A 14594-nucleotide genomic window follows, 5' to 3' on the forward strand; every position below is an offset into this window, starting at 1 on the left:
TTGGGTAAATTTAAAAGATTTTTTAAATTAGGCTCCCTCAGTAGGAAAATAGTCAGACACATAGTAAAAATGGGTGGGGTAGGGTAACATTTTTCTACAGATTTCATAAATTTTGAGTGAAAACCTTAATTTTGCTTATGTGGATTGTTAGCTGAATGGTACTTTTTGTTTCTTACCAATAATTAATAGGAAAACATTTTTCATTAGAATGTTATTGCAGATTATTTAAAGGTTCCTCATTTCTAAAAAAGGCCCTCATAACATCCTAACTAAAGTTCAGAAAAGTGGCCATTACTTGATTTCCGTACGGTAAACTTTGTTTAAATTGTGCATACAGGTGTACTTCAAGGTATATATCTAACCTTTGATGTCAATTATTTAGTCCTTATAGTGCCCATTAGGGTCGTAATACCTTAATCTGGTCATATTTTTTCTTCCCAGGTCCGATACTCGTGCCTGTGGAACAGGCTCAATCAAACCGATCCTGCAACATTTTCAATTTTTGTCTTGTTGGGCTTTCTTTAGGTATTCTTTATTTCTCTCTATTTTATCGCCATATCAGTGTTGATTGTGCGATGTGGAGGCTGCAAAAACTCGCCCCGTACGTTCAATCAGGGTTGTTATATTTTCGATACTTCTAAAAGATCGTTCAACACGACATTATTATTGTGTTTGTGGTACTTTTAGTTTTTACCTTTTGGCATTTATCTTCTTGAGTAGTTCCAATATTCCTACTTTAATAATGTTGCCTGGATTTTAAAGTTTTCTTTTGACGTCATATCTGTAATAAGCAGCCTTCATTACATCTAGTTCCTTTTCAAAATTCAATTTTATTTTGTTCCGCCCATTGTTTTTTCGTTTAGGGCACATGTATTCTTTTACTTGGAGACCATTTGCCGCTTTTCATGGAATGACACAAAAGTGTCAATTAAAGGTTCAATAATTATCGCCGTATGAACACATCTACGGATGTTTCTTAATTCAATTTTTCACCATTACCATGATTAAATGTTGCATTCTGCCTAAACCGATGCTATGAGGCGTGGACGGTAAATTGCACATTCAATAACTGTCCATGAACAGGCTCAATCAAACCAAGCCTGCAACATTTTCCATTTTGTCTGTTGGGCGTTCTTTAGGGATTCTTTATTTCTCTCTATTTTGTCATATGTTGTCGAATATTGGTAGATGTCCGTTAAACATTGTCTTTGCCCAAATGTTAAATCTATACTAAAATGCCAATATGAAATCTCCAGCCATTTTGGTTTCATTGAAATCGATGAAAATTTAATTATTATATGCTATCAGTAAAGCCTCATCAGTGATTCCAACCTTTAATCAATTTTAAATCTAACTTGAACTATCATACCATATTTTGTACATGTCTGCTAGAAAAATGTTTCATGACACATAAATAAACCCTTCGCCTTGTGTTTCTAAATATCTAACAAAAAACATGACTTCTACAGGGTCAATGCTGACCCTTTCCTTTTTTTAGCAGTGTGGGAACAGATTAAAACATTAAATACTTTAGCTCTTGTCCTATTTATTTAGAAGACGCCTTTTTAAGTTTTGCTTTCAATATAAAAGGAACCCAATGACCTTCGGTGGGACCAATATTGATCTCAAATTAACAATGTGAATAATCTTTGATGAGATTTACTAGAAACTGTTTCATGCAAAATATAAAACCGCTAATTCTTTGGTCTAAATGAAGAAATGTTAACTTAAAACATAAGGCAGAGGGGACACCGTTTGTAAAACTTCAAAATTCATTTATAATTGGTTTCAAGGAGATATTGTTTTTGTTAAGAAATACCTTAGTAAAAATTCACTATGAAGAACATAAGGGTAATTGTTCATCACCTAAAGATGAGTTAAAACTCTTTAGAACTTTCATAGAGATTATTATGAAGTTCCTTGTTTACAACTATAACCGTAAACTACTTCCATGAAAACATCTGACAGGCTATCTGACAGGCAGAAACAAATGTCTATATAACCATTTCCTAGCAGATCAAAGGTAACTGAGTATATAACGTAAGCAATATGATTACACTACAAACATCTATGTATCTACATCTAGTACAATATTGCATATATGTATAAAATATAACTAAAAATCTAATATAGTAACATGAAAGAAACAAAGATTATCTGACAAGTTGTATGCAAATATATAAACAACAAATATCTATTTAACCTTTACATAACAGATCAAGTTATTTTTTTAGCATGACTGAGCATACAGTATCGTTAATTTGTCGCATTAAATTTAGATATTTAATGTTAGCAAAACAAAAGACGTCAAATACAAACGTCCCTAGTCCAGATATTTGTAACACATTTTCTAAAACAGGTTTACTCATTCACTCCATTAGTGACGGAAAATTGCCAAACGAATTTATAACTTTACAAAATCATGACTTATTGTTATATTGTGAAAAATATAAGTAGGCTTGTCAATGCTTTTTGATTATATTGAAAAATATTAACTTAACAATATAATTTTATTAAATAAATATAAATGCTAGACACTGACCTTGAACCAAGTGACCCCAAACTGTAAACTTAAAGGACCACCTGAGGTATGTCTCTGCCCAAATATGAGACTCAAAAAGTAGGAATAAATTTAAGAAACTTATTAAAAAATCATGTATAAATAAACTCACTGTAGCAATGCCGAACATTTAAAAGAAAAAGCGTGATATAAGGGCTGTCTTACTTCGGAATCTTTTGTACAAGCTGCTATCATACTGATTTTTTTAGTTTATTAATAGAATTGAACATTTCAAACAAACAATAAAATACAGTGAAAGTACTTTTTCAGGGCTGTTCTAGAGATATAGACTGAAAACAAGGTGGTAAAATTCTATAGGTGGCGGAACTATTTTCTAAAATGTTGCTCAGAACCCGCTATTTTTGTAGTGCACATGAAAATGTAATTGTGACCTGTCAGGAAAAACTGAACAATTGCAGATTAACCTTCAATTTCAGACTTCAGTAAGTCATTTAATTATATACCTATAAATTTTCTCCCTAAAATACACGCAAATATTGAAGCGCAAATACGCTTCAACGGATAGAAATTTCCGTATTATGTTAGTGACAAATACGGTACCATATATGGAAGTGCCGGACTATTTTTGACGTTGGTTCCGATCTTAGCTTTGTATCACGTTGCATTTGGAAACGGGAACCAAAATTATTAAAGGCGTGGCCGGTTTGCAAGAATTACGTATTCATCCGTAAGTCATGAATTAATTTTTTGACAACTACATTTCATTTTCTGAATAAAACGAAAAGGTATATAATAAAAGGAAAATTATGTTATAGTAGCTTTCTGAGACTATGTATTTTTCTACTCGCAACGTTGGAAAATTGATATCTCGCTCGACCTTCGGTCTCGCGAGATATCAATTTTCCACCGCTGCTCGTAGAAAAATACAAAGCCTCAGAAAGCTACTACAACATAATATTCCGTATGTATACCAAGCAGCTCAGTGTCTTAGGGTTTGAATTAGCGTTCGTTAGCGTTAATTAAACGCTGCTTTTCCTATGATATTTCTTAGGAACAGCTGATTTATGCTCCATTTATATTTTGCACCTAGAGTTACAAGCAAACTTCTACCAGTACAGGCAATCCAAGTACAAATGCTCACATGTGCAAATACACAAAACGATTTGGAGTATATGTTTGAACGAACTTCACTGGAGTAGAATATATTAAATCTTGCATAGGAATTAAAACATAACAACTTGATTAACAAGTTCAACTATTGCTAGATATGTAACAAATGATCACATGTGCAAATACACAAAATGCTATTGAGCATATAATATTAGATTGAGTCACACTGGTTATAGTGTATTATATAAAAAACACATGCATAACCGTAAAATATCATGTAAAGGAAAATACTATTACCCAAGGTGTTAACCGAGGTAACGGTATTTTTACGAGACATGACATTTTTACTATTATTCAAAATACTACCAAATACTGTAATCTATAATACTTTTATTTAGGAAAGAAAATACTTGACCTTGAATTTATAATGTTAAAAAGTACTGTTGCCCTGTAAAAGTTCAAAGTCTTAGTCACGTGGAACATTTGCTTTACAGTTAGAATCAGTGGCCTATGGGAAATATTTCAAGACATTACATTTCATATGAAATTTCAAATATCTTCAATAAAAGTTTCCTTAGCCTGGTATCCTTACCAGACCTATAAATAGGTGCATAATTCCCCCTCAGTTTGCAAATCTAAGGATATAGAGTTTGTACAGTGCATGTCATTCACATAAAAGGCAACAAACAAGTTCAAAGTGTTTTTTCATTCCACAGTTTACATACATTTAGAAAGACACTTGCTTTCATAAGAGGGCAACAGAAGCATTTTAAGGTCCCTTTAGGTACCTGAACAATAGTATAACAGTATTTGCCATCAGTCATATTCCGTAAGCTAGCTGGAGAGTGGGAAAGCTATTTCGCTAGCTTACGGAACGGTGGTGTTTACACAGGTGCCCGTTTGTGTCTGCAATTGTGCACGAAAGGGCACCTGAGGTCTTCCTCCACCAGTAAAGCAGAAGCGTCGCCATATGACCTAAACTTTGTCGGTGTGACGTAAATGCCAATCAAACAAACACCAGAATGGTAAAAAAGTAAGAAAAGTATGAAAAAGTAGGACTACCTTCAAGTCTGAATAAATAAAGGTCGACCAAGTGTAAAAATCTATTTTTAGCATAATTGACCTTAAACCCTAACAATATCCGGAGATTTGATACCTCCCAAATTATGCTCCTACCAATTTAAATACATTCTGTTAAAGTACAGACACCCTTACCCACAAATGTTTATCCCCTAAGATCAGACAGATGTACACGTTTAAGCCCTGTGGGCATATAAACTTATAGAGTGACTAAACTGTAGAGTGACGACACTGTCTTATTAAAAATTATATTTCTTAAACTTGTTGGATAACATATTGTCAGAAAGTTATGTAAGTCTGCTTGAAATAAAACATTTATACTGGCCGAATTAGTCTGGGTACTTGTCTCTATAACCGGAACAACTACGTATGACCAGCCTTACTCCAACTCAAAACGCAATGACACAAAACGGTGATTTGGCGATAGGCAGCATATCTTCTAGCCTTGTCGTTTTCATAGGGATGTACCAAAAACCAACCGTTTGTATGTCCGGGCTATGGAAAGAACCCCTCCATCATATGTATACATTGCGCTCCATATCCTTCAAACGTATACAGAAATTGTACTACATGGAGTAATGTTATATTATACAAATTCAGTATAAAACATACAGTTCTTATACTTTAAAAGAATAGAACAAATAAGAATCTCTAAAGAAAGCCAAAAACGGCAACATTGAAATGTTGCAGACAATAAAAGTGAAAAATGCAGTACATCTTATAAAACTCGTTACAGGCTTTTATTTACAAATAAATTTAAATTAACCAATCACATCACCCCCTTCCCCAAACCAAACAAAATAACAAATGAATAAAACACTATAACTTAGAAACTTATTTTGTTTCAAAATTTATAGAAACTCCTTATGCCTTAGACGTAAAGATAACTTATGCAGCACAATGATGTGCTAAATGTTTTTAGTATTTACAATTAGAACAATAGCACCATTGAGGGGTTAAACTTCCAGGCAGAGGGTGATACCCTGGCTGACCCTGTCCACTAGATGTCAAAAATAAGACCCGGCTGTTTTCAACTACTTGTAAAGGGTCTCAACATGAAACTTCATTGGTGGATAGATCTCACTAAGAAGGTGTGCGGTGCAGAAGGCCCTCAAAATTTTTGAGTTATTGCCCTTTGTTATTTTCCATACCTAATTTTTCACCTGAATGGGACATGACTCAAAACATCTTTGAGATGTCAACATGAAACTTCATAGATTGATAGATCTTGTTGAGGAGGAATGATGTGCGCAAGGCAAGAATGATAACTATTCCTATATACTTTCTGAGTTATTGCCCTTTGTTATTTTTCAATACTTTTTGTCCTGAGCTTATCTCAAAAGCGTTAGAGGTATTAGCTTGAATCTTCATAGGTGGATAGATCTCATTGAGGAAAAAGTGCAGCACACAAGAATGATGACCTACTCTGCAATTGTTTTTCAGTTATTGACCTTTGTTATTTTTTTCATACTAAATTTTTGTCCAGAGCATAACTAAAAAGCCTTTGGGATATCAAAATGAAACTTCATAGGTGGATATATCTCACTTAGGAGATGTGACTGCACAAGAATGGTTACTCTACCCCTTATAATTTTGAGTAATTGCCCTTTGTTATTTTTCATACTTATTGTTTCCTAAGTGGAGATGAGCTAAAAACTCTTTGAGATGTCAACATGAAACGTTATAGATGAAAAGATCTTATTGAGACAAGTATGATAACTGTACCATTTATAATTTTTGAGTTATTGTCTTTTTTAGTTTCCATAACTTTTGTCCGGAGTTTCTCTCAAAAAGTATTACAGGTAACAACTTAAAACTTTATAGGTGGATAGATCTCATTGAGGAGGAGTGCAATAAAAACTTTCTTTTCACACAATTTTGATAAGGTCTTTTTCTCACTTTTATATTCACGACGGTTTGAAATGCAAACCTTGACATAAGACAACATACATACTCGTATCTTGCTTCAGAAATAATTTTTTTATCATGTCTGCTGATTCAATCACATATCTTTTAAAGGGAAACACAGGGAAATGTTTTTCTTAGTTTTGAATTTTTCATTAATTATTCCGTAGATGCCCTCAAATGAATATATTTGACAGTCAAAGGAACACAACTTTTTTCATAAAGATAATTAAATGTTGGTCTCCTTACTTGACCCTTGTGGGTCAGTTTAGAGCGCTAGCATTTCACAATAGTTGCAAAGTTAACTCTGGAAAAGTTTAAGAACATGTCAAATGAATGTCTAAGGCTTGTTTCAATCATACATTATTGTAACTTCAAGGGTTTGTTCAAGTCACCTGACTTGTTTTAAAATTGGTGTCTAAATTTGTTCAATATATATAGATATTTTTACGCTTCAAACCCAAAATATATAGAATTTAAACAGAAATTCATGCTGAAACTTTCACTTTTCATGAATTTCATGAAATGGCACTAACGTGTCACATTGAAGGCTCCATGATGATTACCGTCATTTGAACACATCTGCGGATGTTTCAAAATTCTAAATTTTTTACCAGTTTATATTAAATGTTGAATTCTGCTTAAGCCGGTGATAGGGGGTGTGGACGGTAGTTTGACAGTACCGTCCATGAACAGGCTCAATCAAACCGAGCCGGCAACATTTTCAATTTTGCCGTGTTGGGCTTTCTTTAGGGATTCTTATTTCTCTCTATTTTTTTTCAAGAAAAGTCATTTTAGTGTGATTTGAGTACATAAGATCATTTTAATATTTTGTCATTATTTTGCCTGAGTATCCCTTTAAAAAAATTGTATTATAACTCTTTATAATTGATAGAATTGATACCATAGACTTGTAGAGTCATTTTGTTATCTATGCGGAAGTGTTGTTATTGCTGCTTATTGTTTCTTCTTTCTATAACTATATTACTTTTTGTTGGCAATCAATAAAAAATGAAACATATTGGTAACCCTTTTTCAGATTGTCGTTATGGGTCATTTGGGACAGAATGTAAGGGAAAATGTTCTACCACTTGCAAAAATGGTGCCTGTAATCATACAAATGGTTTTTGCATTGGTAGATGCGAGGCTGGTTATCGAGGAGATATGTGTACTATACGTAAGTCTGTAAAACAGTTTGATTACGAAGATAGTATGATAGTAGGAACTTAGATATATTAAAGTTATGACAAAAGTACGCATGTTTCTTGAATTTTTATTTCTAACGTTTTAACAGCTAATTGTTATGTCATATAATGTGCCATTTCTTACATATTAAAATCATATGAATTATTGACAAATTCTAAAATATACCTGCCGGCATTGTTATCATCTTAATGATTCATATCTGCTTAAATGAGACAGACATTAGAAAATTTATAATGTCTATTTATCAAAAGTATAAGCTACTTTCCCTAAATCAAATTAAACAAAGAAAATGAATAAATTAATTATTCAACGACAGAAACAAACCTACTTATTTCTTGTTTATGTATCTGGAAATATATCATTTATTTTATGTCTGTCTTTATAATCATAATAAAATTATAACTGAAAGAATGTCGTATGGGATGTAGAGTGAAGCATGTAATTTAAAGAACGCTTGTCCGTTCAATTGCGAAAATGATATGAGTGGTCATGTAAATGGAACGTATATGGACGGATGCATCTCTGACTATGAAAAATACTTGCCGAGCAATTAGGTCTATACACATGTCTATAGAGAATAAACTATTTTATTTGAGGCTAATTGATATCAAAAGACAGTAGGATGCTATTCTATCATGTAACTAAATTAAAGCATTACAACATGCAAAACTACTGCTAGATAGGTAAATCACCACAAAAACAAATGATCACATGTGCAAATAAACAAAATGCTATTGAGTATAATATTAGATTGAATCAGTAGAATATCAATAACACATGCGTAAAAGTAAAAATATCATCCAAAGGAAAATACTGTTACCCAATGTGTTAGCCGAGGGTAACAGTATTTTTACGAGGAATGATATGTTTACTATTAATCACATAACCATGTGTAATTTATTTTACTACCCGAACAAATACGGTTATCATAAAACTTTTATTTAGGGAAAAAACGCACTTGACCAGAATTGATATGTTAAAACCTATTGTTGCTTTACAGTTAGAATAACCCTCAGTAGCCTATGAGAAATATTTTAAGACATTTATGAAATTTCAAATATCTGAATAAAAAAGTTTCCTAATCCTGGTATCCTTACCAGAACTATTGAAAGGCGCATAATTCCCCCTCAGTTTGCAAATCTAAGAGTATATAGAATTTGTACAGAGCACATCATTCACATAAAAGGCAGCATACAAGTTCAAAATGTTTTTAACTCCAACTTGCCACTTGGCAAGAACATACAGTAGTTCACACACAGTAAGAAAGGCATTAGTTTTCATAAGAGGTCAACAGAAGCATTTTAAAGGACTCCATAGGAACCTTAACAATAGTATAACAGTTCATGCAATTCAGTCCTTATATCATGTAGCAATTTTTTTCTAAAAAATGACTTAAACATGTTAAATTATACATTTTTTAGTTTCATGTTTATTCAAAAAGTAGAAATAGTAAGAATATTTGTAAAAAAAGTAGGAAAAAAATAGTAAAATGGCAAAAAAGTAGGAAAATGTAGGACTACCTTCAAGTCTGATTAAACAAAGGCTGACCAAGTGTAAAAATCTTTTTTTAGCATAATTGACAATGACCCATAACCCGATCCAAAGGTTTAACACTTCCCAAGTTATGTTCCTACCAAATAAAAAAAAAATCTGTTAAAGTACACAAACCTTTACCCAATAATGTTTATCCTCTGAGATGACAGATGGACAGACGCCCTGTCGGCATATAAACTTATAGAGTGACTATACTGTAGAGTGACTATACTGTGTTGGTTAAATATTGAATTTTTTTAAACTTGTTGGATAAAATATTATCAGAAAGTTACGCAAGTCTGCTGGAAATAAAGCCTGTATATTGTCCGAACGAGTCTGGGTACTTGTCTCTTATAACCCAGACACAACAACTTGGTATGACCAGCCTTACTCCAGCTCCCAAACGGCACTGGCCCCACATGGTGAACTGGCGATAGACAGCATGTCTGTAAGCCTTGTATATGCCGTCCTCATTGGGATGTACCAAAACCTTTCGTCTCCATGTCCGGGCTATGGAAAAAAAAACCTTCATCTAATACATAGCGCTCAATATCCTTCAAATGTATACAAAAATTGTACTTCACGGAATAATGTTATGTTATAAAAATTGTGTATGATACATACAGTTCTTATATTTTAAAGGAATAGAAAAAATAAAAATCCCTGAAAAAGCCCAAAACGGCTGTTGAGTATAGAAACCCTCACTGTCTTAGACGTAAAGATAACTTTTACAGCACAATGATGTGCTGAATATTTTTAGAATTACAATTTACTATTCATATAAACAAAATTTTTTAACTAACCTTTACTATTTACTTTGTTGGCATTTCGTAACAATGAGAACAATAGCACCATTGAGGGGCTGAACTTCCAGGCTGAGGGTGATACCCTGGCTGACCCTGTCCACTAGCAACTCTGTCTAGGATGTCAAAAATAAGACCGGGCTGTCTTTCTACCACTTGGCAAAGGGTCTCCTTGGCACTATCACCTGTCATCTGGGAAATCAAGAGCTGAAAATATATACAAAAGTTAATTACACACACTAATCTTATTATTCAAGTTTTTTCATCAGCATTTTGGGAAATTTTGAAAGAAAAGTATAATTTATTTCTAAATCAAATGTAACCAAGAAACTAAATTTTGGTTCATTTAGCTCCTTTTATATTGCCTTTTAGGAAAATGCGTACATCACTCTAATTATTCTAATTTGTGAATAATATACCTTTAAACTGAGGTAATATATTCACCTGCTATATTTATAATAGTCTTTTGTTTCATTCTGTTTTTGTGACTGTTTTGTTTTTTGTCCCTTTTTGTTTTCTCGTTTACGTTAAGGATCTTCCCTGTTTCCCCAAGTTTCTGGGTTTTTTTTAATTTTTGCCCATATTTTCCCCGAATTTCGTCTCCCTTGTCCCTGTGCCCCTTTTATTTTATGGGCCTATTTATTAATTAATTATTTGTGTTCCTTTTCAATTAGTATCATTTAAGTGATTGACATGTCCGTGCTCTGCCTTGCATCTTGTCCTATTTTTGTTGCCGATCTTCCTGGGCTCCTTGCCGATGTTTCTTGCTGCTGGGTCGTGTGTAGGGGTGCGTTCATTGAAAGTCGTCTTTCCTTGTTGATCTTTTCTATCATATCTTGTAAAGACAGACATATATGTAATATCAGTTTGTAAAATCGGTGAGTCTTGTAGTAAAAATATCGAGACTAGTCAGGGGCCAAAACTTCTTAGGGATGAAATGACTAGCGATATTTCAAATTACTTTGAATACTTGTGGAAATTTAGGTCTACGGAACAAATACAAGTCACTAAATAACACTTATTACTTTACTTTATCACATAAGTAACATATATTACTTTAAAACATATCATAACATGTTATATGATAGTGAAAGTCATTCAGCTGAAAATGCTTGTTTAGCTGTAGTTCTAACAGTAAGACAGAAGTTGTCGGATTGCATCTCTTAGTTTATATTATTATTTCTCATTCAATATATACTCAACAATTGGAAACTAAAAAAGTCTGTTCTATAAAAATGTTCTTATTTTTTATAAATTTCTGAAATATCATACAAAAACATATATGATGAGTAGGTAAAGCGAAGTAATACTGAAAATCTCTGTACAGTTCTGGAACAACACTAGGTAGGGAATGTCAAACAAATTCAACGAATTAGGCGAACTATTAATTAATACCTGCTACATTTTTATACCGTAGTTCAAATTTGAATTGCATATACTTTTCGACTTGCAATAAATTCAATTTTTCTGAAAACAGAGGACTACTTTTTGACGCTGGTCATTAAACCGCCATGTTCGGTATAAAACTCAATTGAGATGAAAAAAATAATAGGAGAACAATATAGAATATTTAGTGGTGATAAAACGCCATTGCAGCGGGCGTTACATCAATGGTTGGAAATTCCGGATTGTGAGTACAGAAAACGACAACACACTAGTGTTAAACGATTTTACGTCAAACATGACGCACCGCCCCTCTGCGTATTTACGAACTTCTGTTACGGATATATACGAACAGGAATAAAACCCGAGTCCTCTTCCAAATATCTCAATAAAGTGAAACACTGCGTCCGTTATAACTGTTTTATTTTTTTTTGAAATTAAAAAACTTTTGAAACAAATGCAACAAAAATATAGTGAAAAGAAATGCGGTGTGTGAACCTTCAATGTGGGAGAAGCGCCAGGTTTTACACCTCTCCGCAAAAGAAGTTCGTAGATACTCAAGGAGGGGCGGAGCGTCATGTATGACTTAAAATCGTTTAACTTTGTGAATCTACTCATGTTACTATGTAAACGTACTCTTGTAGCTCTACCACTCAAACACCTTTTCTTTAATCTATTTTCTGTATTCGATATATTTCATTTGTTTATCTTAGGTAGAGATTGATATCTTTGAGTGTACAAATTTGCAATGTATTGCATGCAATGGAAGATACGAACTTGTAAATTTGTTGTCGTTTTCCATGTTAGGTAACTTGTTAGATTTATATGTACACGTGTTAAAAAAGGTGGGAACCTTCAATTAAATAACTGGATTAAGAAGCATATTATGTGCTATGCACGGATATAATAAATAATGGTAGGCATATAAGTTCGCATTTGCTAAAGTTATGTTTAAAAGAAACACTTTACATGTCGGGAATTATTTTGGCAACGTACGTCCTCCATATAGTATTAAAGGGTGTTACCCGGGCTATAAAGGAAATAAATATACAGCAAGTAAGCTTTCTTATATTTTGTAGTATTGTTGTTATATATTGTTGTATAACATTTCTGTTACGTTACGCGTTACCAAATGCGGTCTGATATCATGTTTGATCAACAAGAATTATTCGATATCATCTTGAATTGTAATAACACCAGTAAATTATTATTCCGCTTGTGGCACCTACTTTAAACGCTCTCTTAAAGAGTTTTGAAACTCAACTAAATACATGTGGTCTGTTGTTATAAAGTTAACGTTTTTTAACTAGAAATGCCTTTAATCAATTAAATTGTGTTACAATTAAATTATATCATTGAACGATTGGAAAAAAGTTAATTATAAAAGAATATATATTTCACATTATTGTCATGATTTCTTCGACAATGTTTACTAATTAATCATATTTAGGATGTAATAACGGTTACCATGGTGATAATTGCGCCTATCAATGCAATGTTCATTGTAAAGAGGGAGGCATAATATGTAGACATACAGATGGAGAATGTTTGAATGGTTGCCAGGCAGGGTGGAATGGTAAAAGATGTGATTCAAGTAAGTAAACGGAATTATAAAATTTGTTAATTGTGTTTTATATTGACTACAATAGATAGTTGTTTTTTCTTTGTTCTTCCCTTTTCATTTGCTTTTCTCTTTCTTAAACAAAATTTTAAGATTTGTTTTATTTTCTCATACTACAGAACATTATTTGTTTTATAAACTATTTAAATTTATTAGAAGGCTTTATAAAAACGTACACAAACTTAGCTATTTGTAATGTATATGTAATTCTAAACGTGTTTTAATTAGAATCTCAATGACTCGACAAACTGATCATTCTGTTATATATAAGGCTTATTTATCTATGTCGGAATATTTGCAAAAACAGCACGTTGTGTTTACCTCAAGTATTCGAATTGTTTATGTTTCAAATGAACTTGTTTAGATTTCCCCGCTTTAAGTTTAAAAAAGAAAACCTAGCATTCCGTCCGTATACGTCAAAATCTTTTTTTATTTGTGCAGTGTACTTATAACTTTAATTATTTTGATATTTAAAAAAACAACTAAAAACCTTTATTTTTAAATGCGCTTAGGGTCATATACCTTCCTCCGTCTGACCAATCAGTCCGTAACCTTGCATATTGCCCTCAACGCCATGCATTATTTGTTAGATATATTTCTTCAGGCCCTGCACCGCAGATTTTCCTCTATATTTTCTCATAAATATGCAGATTTGACAGATTGAAAATTTGAATGGAGAGACCAACTCATTTTTCTCACATTCCGACATTTGTTAAACATGTCGACAAAAAGTAAACCTACGAAACGTTAGTCCTTCGTGTTCAGAAACGTTTATAAAGTTAATGACCAGTTGAACCTATTTTCCTGTTTGTCAAATGCGTTTGAAAAAATAAACAATGTTACAGTATAGAGCTAGGTGAACTTTGCAGGGTTTCAGCATAGACCTAGCGATTTCTTCCCGATTTTGTTACTGTTACAGTAACAGATTATACCCAAATTTCGGTTACAGTTTAGAGACTTGCCGTATCCATTATTTTTATGAAATAACCCATACCTTTCTATTTAATATATTCTTGAAGGGTTGTTATATTGTCTTCTATTTTGTTTTCTTCAGTAGAAAATTTACAGCTATTTACCTTACTTAAAGTACATATATTTAGATTGAGACTTTTTGCATAATAAGAAATGTCCTATGTAAAAACTGTTATCAAATTGTATGTAGAGAAGAAAGATTATTCCATGATTCCATTATATACTTTATAATTCAATTAAGTTATAAATAGAGAAACGGCAGAAATGAAAATGTTGCCGACTCGATTTGATTGAGCCCGTTCATGGATGCAAGCTACCGCCCACAACTCTTAGCACCAGCTTAAGCAGACTTCCACATTTAACATGAACTGGTAAACTTTGGTTTTTTTAAACACCTATAGATGTGTTCATTTGGCGATTATCATGGAACCTTCATTGTGCCGGCTCGCCACGGCGAGCC

At 32.8% G+C, this 14594-nt stretch overlaps 1 protein-coding gene across 1 annotated transcript; it reads right to left on the minus strand.

The window, feature by feature from the left end:
* Window positions 1-9418: 9418 nt before the first annotated feature.
* Window positions 9419-10388, minus strand: LOC132724420 (uncharacterized). The gene is made up of 2 exons (XM_060709279.1): window positions 10172-10388; window positions 9419-9801 (listed from the first exon to the last, which is right to left on the minus strand). The coding sequence occupies exons 1-2, from the start codon at window positions 10348-10350 to the stop codon at window positions 9645-9647; spliced, it is 336 nt and encodes a 111-aa protein (XP_060565262.1). The 5' UTR covers window positions 10351-10388; the 3' UTR covers window positions 9419-9644.
* Window positions 10389-14594: the final 4206 nt, after the last annotated feature.

The sequence above is a fragment of the Ruditapes philippinarum genome, unplaced genomic scaffold (assembly GCF_026571515.1).
Source record: "Ruditapes philippinarum isolate M1 unplaced genomic scaffold, ASM2657151v2 ctg4941_1_1_1_1, whole genome shotgun sequence".
NCBI lineage: Eukaryota > Metazoa > Mollusca > Bivalvia > Venerida > Veneridae > Ruditapes > Ruditapes philippinarum.